This window comes from Lolium rigidum, chromosome 6 (assembly GCF_022539505.1).
Source record: "Lolium rigidum isolate FL_2022 chromosome 6, APGP_CSIRO_Lrig_0.1, whole genome shotgun sequence".
Taxonomy (NCBI): Eukaryota; Viridiplantae; Streptophyta; class Magnoliopsida; order Poales; family Poaceae; genus Lolium; species Lolium rigidum.
In genome coordinates, this window is record NC_061513.1 from 268,056,705 (window position 1) to 268,074,669 (window position 17,965).

Below are 17,965 nucleotides of genomic sequence, written 5' to 3' on the forward strand. Positions count from 1 at the left end.
AAATGACACCATGCGCTAGTCCACTGACAACGACCATGCCTGGACCGCCTTCTTCCAGCGCTAGCGCGAGGACCTCCTGGCCGCCTATGATGGTGATGGCGGTCCACCGGTGAAAAACAACACCACTAGACGGCGGAGGTGGTGGAGCGCGCCCGGGAGGATCTTTGCATGGGTCCTCAGCTACATCACCGAGGGGAACGACCCCCGCTACAAATGTCGCTACGGCAGCTGCAGCTGGCGTCCTCGTGAGGCAACATCCAGTGGGTGGTGCGGCACCAGTCCTCCTCCTCGTGCTCCTCCTCCTCCCGCTCCTCCTCTCCACGCTCTTCGGCGAGGTACTCGCCGTACAACACACTTTCGCCACGCTTCTTGGCGACGGTGAAGGACGAGCCGGAGGAGGATCCTACCACTCGCAGGTGCCGCCATGGCGGCGGCGTCGTCATCCACGAGGGGCGCCAACCTTCTCCACCATGCCAGCGGGTGTTGACGTCACCACCGGAGTTCAAGGCGGCGGTGTCCATCGTCAAGGCGGAGGATAACCGCGAGGAGTTCTCGGGACTGCGACGCGCCCAACTCGAATCGTTCCAGGAGACAGACGAGGTATGGAGCGCGGCCGATCACGACCGCACGGAGGAGGAGCGCCGCCATCACCTCGGCCTCTTCATCAACATGGACGACGATGACGACGCTGGCCAGTCCAGCAGGCCGTGCAGGAGGCGCAGGGACATCGGCCAGGGCCGCAGCTACCACCCTGCAGCCAAAGGAGGAGCCCAGCGACGAGGAGGACGACTACGCGGCGGCGATGTACTGCCGTCTAGGCCTAGGGCGTGGCGGCAACAACGTCGGTTACTAGTTTTTTAGGGTTTTTTTAATGTCTATGTTTTTAAATTTGTACAAAATATTAGCCAAGTATGACGGAACTATCTATGAATCTACTATTTCTATGAATTGTGTTATATTTTATATTTTTTTATATAGAAGCCGCGACTGAGAGCTACCCGGTCTCTATTTTTATTTTACCGCCGGCGTCCCCATATAGGCTGGTGCCAACGCGGGCTGGAGGCGGGGCGGTACCGCCCGCGTCGGGGCGAGAGGGAGGCGAGAGGCGGGCAAGACGCTAGCGGCGGGCGATGGATCCACCGCCCGACGGTAGGGGGCGGTACTGCCCGCCTATAGCCCGCGTTGGAGGCGAGAGCGGGGCGAGAGGGAGGCGATATCAGTGCTAGTGGAGGCGGTAGGGAGGAGAGAGAAGTGAGAGCTGGTACTATAGCCCGTGCACTGGCACCGTGGGGTGAGAGTGGGGTAGAAGCTGCCGTGGCGAGGCTATAGTGGGGTGATGCATTGGTACCAGCCTAAGCCCTAAAACAATTGGGCTGGAGTCCATATGGGGGCACGAGTGAACATGCTCTGACATTATTTATCTTCAACCTTGGAGACGCAAAGGCCGGCAGATCAATCGTTGCGTTTTGCGCATAAACCAAGGCGGGGTTCCGTCTGTCACAACTCACACGGGAGAAGCTTCTTCTTTGGATTGAGCCAGTTTGTCCAAATCAGGGGCCAATCAAGTTTGACACTCAACTCTGCTGTCTGAACTCTGTGTGTCTTTGAGTCTGGAATTCGCGGCAACAATGTCGTCGTCGCACCGCGGTAGCCAGCCCTTGGACCTCGCTGCCTTGGGCGCTCCAGAGCTGGACGACGACGGCCGCGCCGCGCGCACGGGGAACCTATGGACGTGCTTGGCGCACATCATCACGGCCGTGATCGGGGCGGGCGTGCTGGAGCTCTCCTGGAGCGTCGCCCAGCTAGGATGGGTCGCCGGCCCTGTCGCCGTGCTGTGCTTCGCCGGGGTCACTTACGTGTCCGCCACCCTTCTCTCCCACTGCTACAGGTGCCCCGCTGCCGCTGGTGGACCGGAAGAGGCGTCTTCGTCGGGCAAGACGCGGCGGAACTACACCTACATGGACGCCGTCCGGGCACTCCTCGGCAGGAAGCACACCTACGTCTGCGGCACCCTCCAGTACCTCTATTTCTACGGGATGGGCGTCGCCTACACCATCACCACCGCCATCTGCCTCGGGTAAAAAAGTTTGATAAACTAGTATCGATTTGCTACTTGCTGTTGCTGATCATGACAGTGTGGGCAGCGCGATCAAGAAGTCCAACTGCTACCACGGCCACGGGCGTGGCTCCTCCCGGTGCGGCTCACAAGATGACGAGCAGCACATGTTCATGGTGCTCTTCGGCGCGGCGCAGGTGGTGCTATCCTTCATCCCCAACTTCCACAGCATGGCGTGGGTCTCCGCCGTGGCGTCGGCCATGTCCTTCACCTACGCCACCATCGGCCTGGGCCTGGGCCTCGCCAAGACCGTGGGCGACGGCGCGATAAGTGGCGGCGTCGCGGGCGTCCCGATGGCCACCACGGCGCAGAAGGTCTGGCGGGTGGCGCAGGCGGTGGGGGACATCGCGTTCGCGTACGCGTACAGCATCGTGCTCCTGGAGATCCAGGACACGCTGCGGTCGTCGCCGCCCGAGGGCGAGACGATGAGGAAAGGGAACGTGGTTGCCGTCCTGGCCACCACCTTCTTCTACCTCTGCGTCGGATGCTTCGGCTACGCCGCCTTCGGCAACGCCACGCCGGGGAACCTCCTCACCGGCTTCGGCTTCTACGAGCCCTACTGGCTCGTCGGGTTCGCCAACGCCTGCATCATCCTCCAAATCCTAGGCGCCTATCAGGTACGTACGTGACCGTTCAATTCCGAACTCTGAAGAAGACATGGTATGAACGTGGGGAAAGTGTGCAGCTTTTCAGCCAGCAGATATTCACGGTGGCGGACAGGTGGCTGACGGCGAGGTTCCCGGGGAGCGCGTTCGTGAACAGGACGTACGCCGCCAGGATAGTGCCGGGGCTGCCGAGGTACCAGCTGAACTTGCAGCGGCTGTGCTTCAGGACGGCGTACGTGGCGAGCACGACGGGGCTGGCCCTGGTGTTCCCCTACTTCAACGAGGTGCTGGGCCTGCTGGGCGCGCTCATCTTCTGGCCGCTCGTCATCTACCTCCCAGTGGAGATGTACTGCGTGCAGCGGCGGATCAGGCCGTGGACGCCGACGTGGGTCGTGCTCAAGTCGTTCAGCGTCGTGTGCTTCCCGGTTGGCACCTTCGCCTTCATCGGGTGCCTCCAGGGCGTCATCAAAAAGAGGCTAGGATAGTCCGAGAACAGTATGTCATGTTGTCGCCGGGATGCTCGACGTGGCCATCCTTTTTAAACAATAGGCCAAGGCTGTGTTAAAGTAACTAGATGACATGCGTCGAGAGTTTGTATTTTAAGTGTTATTTTGGTGGTGGTTGTACTGCTATTGCTAGGCTTAAAATACTATAGTGGGATTTTTATTTCTTAGTTTTCTTTTCATTTTTAGATATGTGCATCTCTGCCGTTAGGATATTGAGTTGTTGCAGAAGCTAAGTGCAATTGGTATCTCTTGATATTAATATATTCCCTTTATCGAAAAAACTAGATGGCATGCGTGCTTCACCGCGCTGCCTACAAAACGTTCTACACTGAAGGTAGACCCTATAACGAGTTTGCGTTAGAATAACTGCCAGTTTAGCGCGCGGAAGACTGCGGCCTGCTCCAGTGGAGGCGGGAAAATCGCGCCCTCTCTAAAAACTTTGGCGCCCACGGGAGAAAGCGGTGCCGCACGCGGTAAATTTGGAGCGTTGCTGAGTGCACGCTCTATTAATGAAGTGCGCGAGTGCTGTCAACCGCCACCGCTTCAGCGCGCCATTTCATCTTCCTCGCCACGCGTTGCCCACCGTTTCGCAGCACTGCCCGCCGCTCCGCCTCGAAGTGCTGCCCACCGCTTCGCCTCGTAGCGCCGCCCGTGCCATGCCACCGCGCGGGAACTAGACGGGCTTCACCGGCGTGGGCTTCCGCCGGATGGAAGGTTCTATGCGGAGATCCGTGCCGCCGGCGAGCGCATCATCCTTGGGACGTTCGAAACGGCGGAGCTCGGCGCGGGTGTACGACGCCGCTGCGTGGCAGCTTGGGCGCCCGGCCACCACCTTCAACTTCCGTGACTACCGTACCCTCGCGGAAGCAGAGTTCGTGGCCGGCGTTTCCACGAATCTCGTCAGCGCTGACCAGCACCGTTGCCACCGCCGGCTCCAGCGCCGTTGCCACCGCTGGCTCCAGCGCCGTCTCGACATAGCCGAGGCGGACGAACGCCCCATGGAAGCATGGCACCAAGCCTTCCCGCAGCACGTCCTGGACGAGGAGGCCTTATTCGCGCAGAAGAGGGCCAAACGTGAGGCGGAGATGGCGGCGAAGATGGAGGTCCGCTGGAAGATGGCGTTCATCGCGTCGCAGATGGAGGGGTCATGCATGATCAGTGACAACGACGGGCGTTGGCTGGATGAATTCCTGACCCGGCCGTCGGTGGCATCGGCCTCCGAAGAAGATGGCGATTTGTAGACCATCGCCGCGATAATAAAATTATTTAGCTTTTCTAGTTTATTTTCTGCACTAATTCATTTTCTGCATTAGACTTTGCTAAATGTAATCTGTAAAAATGTTTTGTGCTAAATTTCTAGATCTTTTCTGTCCTTTATTTGTTTACAAAATTATGTTTAGCGCGCTAGATTTTACTTTGGTTCGCCTATATTTTACGCGTTCGGTGGAGGAAAACATATCTTCACGTGCTATATGCAGGTGTCACGCGCTGCAAAGGTATTTTAGCGCGCTGAACTGTAGCTCATTTGGTGGAGATGCTCTTATTGCATTGCACATGTGGGACAATGGTGGTCTTAGCATCTTTGTTTTATTTTTCTCCTTGTTATATATTTCCAGAACAACATGCCACGCTGAGGAGCTAGACCACCCAAGCAAAGATGGCGTACGCGAAGCAGCATGACATGCCCCAAAGAACATAAAAACGCAGCACCGCGTTAGCGTGGGTCTTGGATGGAAACGACGAGGCCAGCATCTCCAGCCGCGTCCCCCAAAACATCCCCAAACCGGTCGGATTGAGCGTTTGGGGGACGTGTTTTGTTCGTGCCGCCTTTGGGGGACGTCGCTCCCCAGCCGCGTCCCCCAAACGCCTCCCCCAAACATTTAAAATACTTTTTTTGATATTTTTATTTCAATTTCCACAAAATAATACATAATTTTGAACGTGGTTTACACGAAGACACAGTTTGGAACATGGTTTTCCACAAACTAATACATAGTTTGAACCGTCGTGAACACAAATAAAATATTTTGCAAAGAAACTAAACCTAACTAGGCCGTGCATCGAAGGTTTCCTGTGTTCGCTGGTAAGAAAGAACACTCGAGGGCACACCCAGTCACCTAAACTGGAAAATCCAGCGGGAGGATGGTGCCCTTGTTGGTTCTACCGATGAGGCGAACATCCAGAAACTTCCGTGCACGTGTTCGCTGCGAAGAAACAACACTCAGTCGTCCTCCTCGTCGGTGCTGTCGCCGTGGTAGTCCCGGCGGCAGCGCGTCTCGTCGAAGACCTTGACGCTCATGTCCCTGTCGCCGAAGTAGGAGAACAGGAGGATGAAGCCGGCTTCGAGGCTGTGGTGCCGCGCGAACTTCTCCCAGCCGATGTTGAGGTACATCTTGCCGCGAGCGTCGTACATCACGTCGACGATCCACCGGTAGTAGCCGCACGTAGCCTCCCGCAGATGCATCGTGCGCGGGCGGTCGTCGCCGGCGACGTAGTCGGCGAAGGAGTCCGGCAGCCTCTGGATGCCGCGCGGGTCGCCCTTGAGGACGAGGACGAACTCGAACAGCACGTCCGGCTCCACATCCATCTCCGACGATGAAGCCGACGACGTGGGAGGCGACGGCGAGCGTTCACCTCTGCCGCGGCCACGACCACGACCACGACCACGACCACGGCCGCGAGGTCGGCCTCTGCCTCTACCAGACATAGCGTCTAGTCTTTTTGAGATGGTGGCGGCTAGGGTTTGGGAGAGAGGCGCTAGGGTTTGTGTGTGAGAGGCGGCCCTTTTATAGGCCGGAGGGAGGCGAGGAGCGGTGGCGCTCATTAACGCCGGCACGCAGAGCTAGGCGCGACGGGACGCGTCGCTGCGGCTCTGCGGGAACTGCACCGTCGCTGCGCGCCAATAACTTCCGTCGTGAGGTAGGCGACGGTTAGGTTAAAATTTATTGAGCCGCTGACGAGTCGGCCCCGCCACTCCCCGCCTCGCTTTTCGGTGTGTCCGGCGTCCCCGGTGCGTCCCCTGTGGGACGGGGACGGGCTCGGGGCGCCGGACACCGTATCGGGGCGCGCCGGACAAAAATGGGCTTTGGGGGACGCGGCTGGAACGGTTTTTTGGTCCGGCGCGCCCCAAATCCCTTTGGGGGACGCTTTGGGGGACGCGGCTGGAGATTCTCTAAGGGTGGCAATGCAAATGGATGCGGAAAGATCGGTTATGTTTGTCGAGTCGAAAAATACGTTTGGGATCAGGCTCGGCAGTTAATTGGCCTGTCCGCGGAGTCGTAAACGCTGCTCAATCGCGAATGCGTCTTTATGGATGCGCCGAGCGTCCTCTTTTTTTTACCGGGTTCCGTATATTAGGAACAGCGAAATCGACCGAACATATTTGCTTTCTCTTCCCCTTCTTTGCTACCTAGTGCGATGTCACCACCCCAACCTCACCCCGCCGCAGTGCACACCGTCTGCCAGGGCCTCGCCACACTGGAGAACAGGATCTGGTCGGGGTAGGTTCTGGACCGCATCTGCCGCGTCTTTGGGGACCAAATATCTGCCGGCTGCGCCGGCCGCCCTTGCCGCCCAACACATATTCGGTCAATTGCGCTGGTAGGTTTCTTACTCATTTTTTTGGCGACTATTGTTCCGCAGTTGCTACTCACGTAGATGGACATGTGTAAGATGCTCGACAAGTTCCGCGTTGAGTTCATATTCCGACGACGAGTCCGATCAGACTATGTAGAACATGACTTCTGCTTCGGCTTCCGTCCTGCACGAGCACAATTAATGCCAGCCAGATGTCGGTGCACCGGGACTCTGTGAAGGGCCGCTCAGAAAATCTGCCACGCAATAGAGTGGAAGGGCACCTCCGGCTACACAAGGACTACTTCCACCACACCGCTCTAGTGTTCACGGAGAAAATGTTCCATCGGCGGTATAGGATGTCAAGGGAGTTGTTCATGGTCATTCTACGGGGCGTCATCGACTACGACCCGTACTTCCAATGCAGGCCCGATGCAACAGGTGCGCTAGGCTTCACCTCCTACAAAAAAATTCCGTGACTATTCGCATGCTATCCTATGGAATGGTTGCTGATATATTCGATGAGTATCTTCGAATGGGTGAGAGCATCTACCTTGAGACCATGTACCGATTTTGCTGAGTCGTGATTGACGTGTTCGGAGAATATTACTGTAGGTAGCCAATAATTGAGGATACAAGGCGGCTGTTGTCTATCAATGAGTCTAGAGGGTTACCATGCATGATTGGCAACATCGATTGCATGCACTAGGAGTGGAAGAACTGTCCATTTGGTTGATAGGATCAGTGATACGTCTCCAACGTATCGATAATTTCTTGTGTTCCATGCCACATTATTGATGTTATCTACATGTTTTATGCACACTTTATGTCATATTCGTGCATTTTCTGGAACTAACCTATTAACAAGATGCCGAAGTGCCAGTTCTCGTTTTCTCGCTGTTTTTGGTTTCAGAAATCCTAGTAACGAAATATTCTCGGAATCGGACGAAATCAACGCCAAAGATCTTAGAATCCCCGGAAGCATCCAGAACACACGAGAGGGACCGCAGAGGGGGGCACAGTGCCCACCACACCATACCCCGGCGCGGCCTAGGGGGCCCGCGCCCCCTAGGGTTTGGCCAGCCCTTCGACCCCTCGGCGCCGCCTCTTCGCCTATAAGAAGCCCCTGGATCAGAAAACCCGATACCAATTGACGAAACCCACGTAAACCTGCCGCAGCCGCCGCCATCGCGAAGCCAAGATCCGGGGGACAGGATCTCCGTTCCGGCACCCTGCCGGAGCGGGGAAGTGCCCCGGAAGGCTTCTCCATCGACACCGCTGCCATCTCCACCGCCATCTTCATCACCGCTGCTGCTCCCATGAAGAGGGAGTAGTTCTCCATCGAGGCTCGGGGCTGTACCGGTAGCTATGTGGTTCATCTCTCTCCTATGTGTTTCAATACAATAATCTCATGAGCTGCCCTACATGATTGAGATTCATATGATGATGCTTGTAATCTAGATGTCATTATGCTAGTCAAGTGAGTTTTACTTATGTGATCTCCGGAGACTCCTCGTCCCACGTGTGTAAAGGTGACGAGTGTGTGCACCGTGTGGGTCTCTTAGGCTAGATTTCACAGAATACTTACTCATTGAATGGCATAGTGAGGTGCTTATTTATATCTCTTTAAGATTGCAGCATGTTGTATCACAATTTATCCATGTGCTACTCTAGTGATTTGTTATTAAAGTAGTTTATTCCTCCCGCATGTGTGCAAAGGTGACAGTGCGTGCACCGTGTTAGTACTTGGTTTATGCTATGATCATGATCTCTTGTAGATTATGGAGTTAACTATTGCTATGATAATATTGATGTGATCTATTCCTCCTACATATGCATGAAGGTGACAGTGTGCATGCTATGCTAGTACTTGGTTTAGTAGCGTTGATCTATCTTACACTTAAGGTTACTAAAACATGAGCATTATTGTGGAGCTTGTTAACTCCGGCATTGAGGGTTCGTGTAATCCTACGCAATGTGTTCATCATCCAACAAAAGTGTAGAGTATGCATTTATCTATTCTGTTATGTGATCAATGTTGAGAGTGTCCACTAGTGAAAGTGTAATCCCTAGGCCTTGTTCCTAAATACTGCGTTACTACTGCTGCGTTACTACTGCTGTGTTACTACTGCTGAGTTACTACTACTTGTTTACTGTTTTACTGAGTTACTACTGCTGCAATACCACCACCATCAACTACACGCCAAGCACTTTTCTGGCACCGTTGCTACTGCTCATACTTATTCATACCACCTGTATTTCACTATCTCTTCGCCGAACTAGTGCACCTATTAGGTGTGTTGGGGACACAAGAGACTTCTTGCTTTGTGGTTGCAGGGTTGCATGAGAGGGATATCTTTGACCTCTTCCTCCCCGAGTTCGATAAACCTTGGGTATCCACTTAAGGGAAACTTGCTGCTGTTCTACAAACCTCTCGCTCTTGGAGGCCCAACACTGTCTACAGGAAAGGAGGGGGAACGTAGACATCAAGCACTTTTCTGGCGCCGTTGCCGGGGAGGAAAGGTAAAAAGGCTCTCATACTACGGTCTCAGGTAAAGTATTTTTCTGGCGCCGTCGTGTGTGTGCTCAAAGCTATTTCCTTTAGATCCTGCAATTGCATCTTTTTGTTTCTTGTTTACACTAGTTTGGCATAATGTACAAGAGTGAGCTTCTTATTCTATTTCCTGATTTAAAACATGGATTGTTTGATGCGAAAATTAAAAAACCTATGAAATCTTCTTTGCATGCTGGTAGTAATATTAGTATGAACGTTTCGAACACCATTGTTGATAATGATATAGAAAGTTCTAAGCTTGGGGAAGCTGGTTTTCATGATATTTTTAGTCCCCCAAGCATTGAGGAGAAAATTTTCTGTGATGATACTTTGCCTCCTATTTATGATGATAATGATAGTGGTCTTTTGGTGCCACCTACTGCTGAGAGTAAATTTTGTTGTGATTATACTATGCCTCCTACACTTGATGAGAATAATAATGATAGCTACTTTGTTGAATTTGCTCCCACTACAACTAATAAAATTGATTATGCTTATGTGGAGAGTAATAATTTTATGCATGAGACTCATGATAAGAATGCTTTATGTGATAGTTATATTGTTGAGTTTGCTCATGATGCTACTGAAAGTTATTATGAGAGAGGAAAATATGGTTGTAGAAATTTTCATGTTACTAAAATGCCTCTCTATGTGCTAAAATTTGTGAAGCTACACTTGTTTTATCTTCCTATGCTTGTTACTTTGCTCTTCATGAACTTGTTTATTTACAAGATTCCTATGCATAGGAAGCATGTTAGACTTAAATGTGTTTTGAATTTGCCTCTTGATGCTCTCTTTTGCTTCAAATACTATTCCTTGCGAGTGCATCATTAAAACTGCTGAGCCCATCTTAATGGCTAAAAAGAAAGAACTTCTTGGGAGATAACCCATGTGTTATTTTGCTACAGTACTTTGTTTTATATTTGTGTCTTGGAAGTTGTTTACTACTGTAGCAACCTCTCCTTATCTTAGTTTTATGTTTTGTTGTGCCAAGTAAAGTCTTTGATAGAAAAGTAAGTACTAGATTTGGATTACTGCGCAGTTCCAGATTTCTTTGCTGTCACGAATCTGAGCCCACTGCCCTGCAGGAAGCTCAGAAAATTATGCCAATTTACGTGCATGATCCTCAGATATGTACGCAACTTTCATTCAATTTGAGCATTTTCATTTGAGCAAGTCTGGTGGCCTAATAAAATCCATCTTTACGGACTGTTCTGTTTTGACAGATTCTGCCTTTTATTTCGCATTGCCTCTTTTGCTATGTTGGATGAATTTCTTTGATCCATTAATGTCCAGTAGCTTTATGCAATGTCCAGAAGTGTTAAGAATGATTGTGTCACCTCTGAACATGTTAATTTTTATTGTCCACTAACCCTCTAATGAGTTGTTTCGAGTTTGGTGTGGAGGAAGTTTTCAAGGGTCAAGAGAGGAGGATGATATACTATGATCAAGGAGAGTGAAAGCTCTAAGCTTGGGGATGCACCCGGTGGTTCACCCCTGCATATATCAAGAAGACTCAAGCGTCTAAGCTTGGGGATGCCCAAGGCATCCCCTTCTTCATCAACAAATTATCCGGTTCCTCCCCTGAAACTACATTTTTATTCGGCCACATCTTATGTGCTTTTTCTTGGAGCGTCTGTTTGTTTGCTTTTGTTTTTGTTTGTGTTTGAATAAATTGGATTACATCATGCTTGTGTGGGAGAGAGACACGCTCCGCTGGTTCGTATGAACACATGTGTTCTTAGCTCATAATATTCATGGCGAAGTTTCCTCTTCGTTAAATTGTTATATGGTTGGAATTGGAAAATGATACATGTAGTAATTTGCTATAATGTCTTGGGTAATGTGATACTTGGCAATTGTTGTGCTCATGTTTAAGCTCTTGCATCATATACTTTGCACCTATTAGTGAAGAAATACATAGAGCATGCTAAAATTTGGTTTGCATAATTGGTCTCTCTAAGGTCTAGATAATTTCTAGTAAGGTGTTTGAACAACAAGGAAGACGATGTATAGTCTTATAATACTTGTAATATGTCTTTTATGTGAGTTTTGCTGTACTAGTTCATCCTTGTGTTTGCCTCAAACAACCTTGCTAGCCTAAACCTTGTATCGAGAGGGAATACTTCTCATGCATCCAAATACTTGAGCCAACACTATGCCATTTGTGTCCACCATACCTACCTACTACATGGTATTTCTCCGCCATTCCAAAGTAAATTGCTTGAGTGCTACCTTTAAACAATTCAAAATTTATTACCTCTTATTTGTGTCAATGTTTTATAGCTCATGAGGAAGTATGTGGTGTTTATCTTTCAATCTTGTTGGGCAACTTTCACCAATGGACTAGTGGCTTCATCCGCTTATCCAATAATTTTGCAAAAAGAGCCGGCAATGGGATTCCCAGTCCCAAATTAACAAACTAAAAATAGACACTCCTCCATGGTATGTGATTGTTGGACGGCACCCGAAGGATTCGGTTAGCCATGGCTTGTGTAAGCAAAGGTTGGGAGGAGTGTCATCATAATAAAACTAAAATAAAAAGGCACTCCTTCATGGTATGAGATTGTTGGCGGGCACCCGAGGATTCGGTTAGCCATGGTTTGTGAAAGAAAGGTTGGAAGGAGTGCCATCCAAAAATAAAATAAAATGGGAGCCGCTCTTTGAAGGTTTGTCTGGCAAGGGGGTTAGAGTACCCACTACCATTCGTTGACAACAACAAACACCTCTCAAAACTTTACTTTTATGCTCTCTTTATGTTTTCAAAATCAAAGCTCTAGCACAAATATAGCAATCGATGCTTTCCTCTTTGAAGGACCATTCTTTTACTTTTTATTGTTGAGTCAGTTCACCTATTTCTCTCCATCTCAAGAAGCAAACACTTGTGTGAACTGTGCATTGATTCTTACATATTTGCATATTGCATTTGTTATATTGCTTTGCATTGACAATTATCCATGAGATATACATGTTACAAGTTGAAAGCAACCGCTGAAACTTAATCTTCTTTTGTGTTGCTTCAATGCTTTTACTTTGAATTATTGCTTTATGAGTTAACTCTTATGCAAGACTTATTGATGCTTGTCTTGAAGTGCTATTCATGAAAAGTCTTTGCTTTATGATTCAGTTGTTTACCCATGTCATATACATTGTTTTGATCGCCGCATTCTCTACATATGCTTTACAAATAGTATGATCAAGTTTATGATGGCATGTCACTCCGAAATTATCTTTGTTATCGTTTTACCTCGCTCGGGACGAGCGTAACTAAGCTTGGGGATGCCGATACGTCTCCAACGTATCGATAATTTCTTGTGTTCCATGCCACATTATTGATGTTATCTACATGTTTTATGCACACTTTATGTCATATTCGTGCATTTTCCGGAACTAACCTATTAACAAGATGCCGAAGTGCCGGTTCTCGTTTTCTCGCTATTTTTGGTTTCAGAAATCCTAGTAACGAAATATTCTCGGAATCGGACGAAATCAACGCCAAAGATCTTAGAATCCCCGGAAGCATCCGGAACACACGAGAGGGACCGAGAGGGGGGCACAGGCCCACCACACCATACCTCGGCGCGGCCTAGGGGGGCCCGCGCCCCCTAGGGTTTGGCCAGCCCTTCGACCCCCCGGCGCCGCCTCTTCGCCTATAAGAAGCCCCCGGATCGAAAACCCGATACCAATTGACGAAACCCACGTAAACCTGCCGCGAGCCGCCGCCATCGCGAAGCCAAGATCCGGGGGACGAGATCTCCGTTCCGGCACCCTGCCGGAGCGGGGAAGTGCCCCCGGAAGGCTTCTCCATCGACACCGCTGCCATCTCCACCGCCATCTTCATCACCGCTGCTGCTCCCATGAAGAGGGAGTAGTTCTCCATCGAGGCTCGGGGCTGTACCGGTAGCTATGTGGTTCATCTCTCTCCTATGTGTTTCAATACAATAATCTCATGAGCTGCCCTACATGATTGAGATTCATATGATGATGCTTGTAATCTAGATGTCATTATGCTAGTCAAGTGAGTTTTACTTATGTGATCTCCGGAGACTCCTCGTCCCACGTGTGTAAAGGTGACAAGTGTGTGCACCGTGTGGGTCTCTTAGGCTAGATTTCACAGAATACTTACTCATTGAATGGCATAGTGAGGTGCTTATTTATATCTCTTTAAGATTGCAGCATGTTGTATCACAATTTATCCATGTGCTACTCTAGTGATTTGTTATTAAAGTAGTTTATTCCTCCCGCATGTGTGCAAAGGTGACAAGTGCGTGCACCGTGTTAGTACTTGGTTTATGCTATGATCATGATCTCTTGTAGATTATGGAGTTAACTATTGCTATGATAATATTGATGTGATCTATTCCTCCTACATATGCATGAAGGTGACAGTGTGCATGCTATGCTAGTACTTGGTTTAGTAGCGTTGATCTATCTTACACTTAAGGTTACTAAAACATGAGCATTATTGTGGAGCTTGTTAACTCCGGCATTGAGGGTTCGTGTAATCCTACGCAATGTGTTCATCATCCAACAAAAGTGTAGAGTATGCATTTATCTATTCTCGTTATGTGATCAATGTTGAGAGTGTCCACTAGTGAAAGTGTAATCCCTAGGCCTTGTTCCTAAATACCTGCGTTACTACCGTCTGCGTTACTACCGCTGTGTTACTACCGCTGAGTTACTACTACTTGTTTATCGTTTTATCGAGTTACTACTCGCTGCAATACCACCACCATCAACTACACGCCAAGCACTTTTCTCGGCACCGTTGCTACTGCTCATACTTATTCATACCACCCGTATTTCACTATCTCTTCGCCGAACTAGTGCACCTATTAGGTGTGTTGGGGACACAAGAGACTTCTTGCTTTGTGGTTGCGGTGGTTGCATGAGAGGGATATCTTTGACCTCTTCCTCCCTGAGTTCGATAAACCTTGGGTATCCACTTAAGGGAAACTTGCTGCTGTTCTACAAACCTCTGCTCTTGGAGGCCCAACACTGTCTACAGGAAAGGAGGGGGAACGTAGACATCAATCAGCACAGCGGTCATGCGGAAGAATGCACTGTTGATACGTCTCAAACGTATCTATAATTTCTTATGTTCCATGCTACTTTTATGATGATACTCACATGTTTTATACACATTATATGTCATATTTATGCATTTTCCGGCACTAACCTATTGACGAGATGCCGAAGAGCCGATTCTTGTTTTCTGCTGTTTTTGGTTTCGAAATCCTAGTAAGGAAATATTCTCGGAATTGGACGAAATCAACGCCCAGGGTCCTATTTTTACACGAAGCTTCCAGAAGTCCGAAGAGGAAACGAAGTGGGGCCACGAGGTGGAGACACACCAGGGCGGCGCGGCTTGGGCCCTGGCCGCGCGGCCCTGTTGTGTGGGCCCCTCGTGACGCCTCCTGACCTGCCCTTCCGCCTACTTAAAGCCTTCGTCGCGAAACCCCCAGTACCGAGAGCCACGTTACGGAAAACCTTCCAGAGACGCCGCCGCCAATCCCATCTCGGGGGATTCAGGAGATCGCCTCCGGCACCCTGCCGGAGTGGGGAATCATCTCCCGGAGGTCTCTTCATCGCCATGATCGCCTCCGGATCGATGTGTGAGTAGTCCACCCCTGGACTATGGGTCCATAGCAGTAGCTAGATGGTTGTCTTCTCCTCATTGTGCTATCATGTTAGATCTTGTGAGCTGCCTATCATGATCAAGATCATCTATCTGTAATGCTACATGTTCTGTTTGTTGGGATCCGATGAATATTGAATACTATGTCAAGTTGATTATCAATCTATCATATATGTTATTTATGTTCTTGCATGCTCTCCGTTGGTAGTAGAGGCTCTGGCCAAGTTGATACTTGTGACTCCAAGAGGGAGTATTTATGCTCGATAGTGGGTTCATGCCTCCATTAAATGCAGGACAGTGATGAAAGTTCTAAGGTTGTGGATGTGCTCGTTGCCACTAGGGATAAAACATCGATGCTTTGTCTAAGGATATTTGTGTTGATTACATTACGCACCATATTTAATGCAATTGTCTGTTGTTTGCAACTTAATACTGGAGGGGTTCGGATGATAACTCTGAAGGTGGAATTTTTAGGCATAGATGCATGCTTGGATAGCGGTCTATGTACTTTGTCGTAATGCCCCGATTAAATCTCATAGTACTCATCATGATATATGTATGTGCATTGTTATGCCTTCTTTATTTGTCAATTGCCCAACTGTAATTTGTTCACCCAACATCTGTTTATCTTATGGGAGAGACACCACTAGTGAACTGTGGACCCCGGTCCTATTCTTTACATCTGAAATACAATCTACTACATTTGTTCTTTACTGTTCTTTGCAAACAATCATCATCTTCCACACAATACGTTTAATCCTTTGTTTACAGCAAGCCGGTGAGATTGACAACCTCACTGTTACGTTGGGGCAAAGTACTTTGATTGTGTTGTGCAGGTTCCACGTTGGCGCCGGAATCCTCGGTGTTGCGCCGCACTACACTCCGCCGCCATCAACCTTCAACGTGCTTCTTGACTCCTACTGGTTCGATAAACCTTGGCTTCTTACTGAGGGAAACTTGCTGCTGTGCGCATCACACCTTCCTCTTGGGGTTCCCAACGGACGTGTCAACTACACGCATCAAGTAAATTTCTGGCGCCGTTGCCGGGGAGATCAAGACACGCTGCAAGGGGAGTCTCCCACATCCAATCTCTTTACTTTGTTTTTGTCTTGCTTTGTTTTACTTTATTTACTGCTTTGTTTGCTCTTATATCAAAAACACACAAAAATTAGTTGCTAGTTTTTATTTACTGTCTTGTTCTCCATATTAAAAACACAAAAAATTAGTTACTTACATTTACTTTATTTAGTTTGCTTTATTTACTACTGCTAAAATGGGTATTGTTGAGAATACTAAGTTGTGTGACTTCACTAGCACAAATAATAATGATTTGTTATGCATACCTATTGCTCCACCTGCTACTACAGCAGAATTCTTTGAAATTAAACCTGCTTTACTGAATCTTGTGATGAGAAAGCAATTTTCTGGTGTTAGTTCTGATGATGCTGCAGCCCATCTTAATAATTTTGTTGAACTTTGTGAAATGCAAAAGTATAAGGATGTAGATGGTGACATTATAAAATTGAAATTGTTTCCTTTCTCCTTAAGAGGAAGAGCTAAAGACTGGTTGCTATCTTTGCCTAGAAATAGTATTGATTCATGGACTAAATGTAAGGATGCTTTTATTGGTAGATATTATCCTCCCGCTAAAATTATATCTTTGAGAAGTAGCATAATGAATTTTAAGCAATTAGATAATGAACATGTTGCTCAAGCATGGGAGAGAATGAAATCTTTGGTGAAGAATTGCCCAACCCAGGGACTAACTACTTGGATGATCATCCAAACCTTTTATGCAGGACTGAATTTTTCTTCGCGGAACCTATTGGATTCAGCTGCTGGAGGTACCTTTATGTCCATCACTTTGAGAGCGGCAACAAAGCTTCTTGATAATATGATGATCAATTACCTGAATGGCACACGGAAAGAGCTCCACAAGGTAAGAAGGTAAATTCTGTTGAAGAAACCTCCTCCTTGAGTGATAAGATTGATGTTATAATGTCTATTCTTGTGAATGGTAGATCTAATGTTGATCCTAATAATGTTCCTTTAGCTTCATTGGTTGCCCAAGAAGAACATGTTGATGTGAATTTCATTAAAAGTAATAATTTCAACAACAATGCTTATAGGAATAATTCTGGTAACAACTATAGGCCATATCCTTCTGCTAATGGTAATAGTTATGGTAATTCGTATGGGAATTCTTACAACAATAATAGGAGTGTACCCCCTGGTCTTGAAGGTATGCTTAAAGAATTTATTAGTACACAAACTGCTTTTAACAAATCTGTTGAGGAAAAGCTTGATAAAATTGATATTCTTGCTTCTAAGGTTGATAGACTTGCCTCTGATGTTGATCTTTTAAAATTGAAAGTTATGCCTAATAAGGATATTGATAATAAAATTGTTACTACAGAAAATGCCATCCAAGTTCGAATTAATGAGAATATTAGATTGATGGCTGAATTGCATGCTAGGTGGGAAAGAGAAGAAAACGAAAAACTAGCTAAAGAGAATAATGTAGCTAAAGTTTGGACTATTACCACCACTAGTAATGTTAATGCTTCACATGTTGCTACACCCCCTACTATCAATGGTAAAATAATTGGTGTTGGCAATGTTTCTACTCCTAGTGCAAAGCGTGCAAAATTGCCTGAAACTGCTAAAACTGCCGAAACTGATAAAACTGCTGAAATTTTTCAAAATATTGGGGACAATGATTCCATTGCTGTAGATCATAATCGTTTAGACTTTGATGATTGTCACATCTCTGAAGTTATAAAGTTCTTACAAAAACTTGCTAAAAGTCCCAATGCTAGTGCTATAAATTTGGCCTTTACAAAACATATTACAAATGCTCTCATAAAAGCTAGAGAGGAGAAACTAAAACTTGAAACTTCTATTCCTAGGAAGTTAGAAGATGGTTGGGAGCCCATCATTAAGATGAGGGTCAATGATTTTGATTGTAATGCT

At 48.0% G+C, this 17,965-nt stretch overlaps 1 protein-coding gene across 1 annotated transcript; it reads left to right on the forward strand.

Moving 5' to 3' along the window:
• The first annotated feature begins 679 nt into the window (after positions 1–679).
• On the forward strand, positions 680–3,206 carry LOC124664097 (probable amino acid permease 7). Its single transcript, XM_047201695.1, has 4 exons — positions 680–804; positions 1,610–2,077; positions 2,145–2,733; positions 2,802–3,206. Exons 1-4 carry the CDS (start codon positions 680–682, stop codon positions 3,204–3,206), a joined length of 1,587 nt encoding a protein of 528 aa, XP_047057651.1.
• The last annotated feature ends 14,759 nt before the right edge of the window (positions 3,207–17,965 follow it).

Bases quoted from the DNA above. Each gene is read 5' to 3' on its own strand.
- LOC124664097 (XM_047201695.1), top strand. From the start codon at position 680: ATGACGACGCTGGCCAGTCCAGCAGGCCGTGCAGGAGGCGCAGGGACA. The intron at 2,078-2,144 runs GTAAAAAAGTTT...CAGTGTGGGCAG, and splicing joins ACCACCGCCATCTGCCTCGG to CGCGATCAAGAAGTCCAACT. The intron at 2,734-2,801 runs GTACGTACGTGA...GAAAGTGTGCAG, and splicing joins AAATCCTAGGCGCCTATCAG to CTTTTCAGCCAGCAGATATT.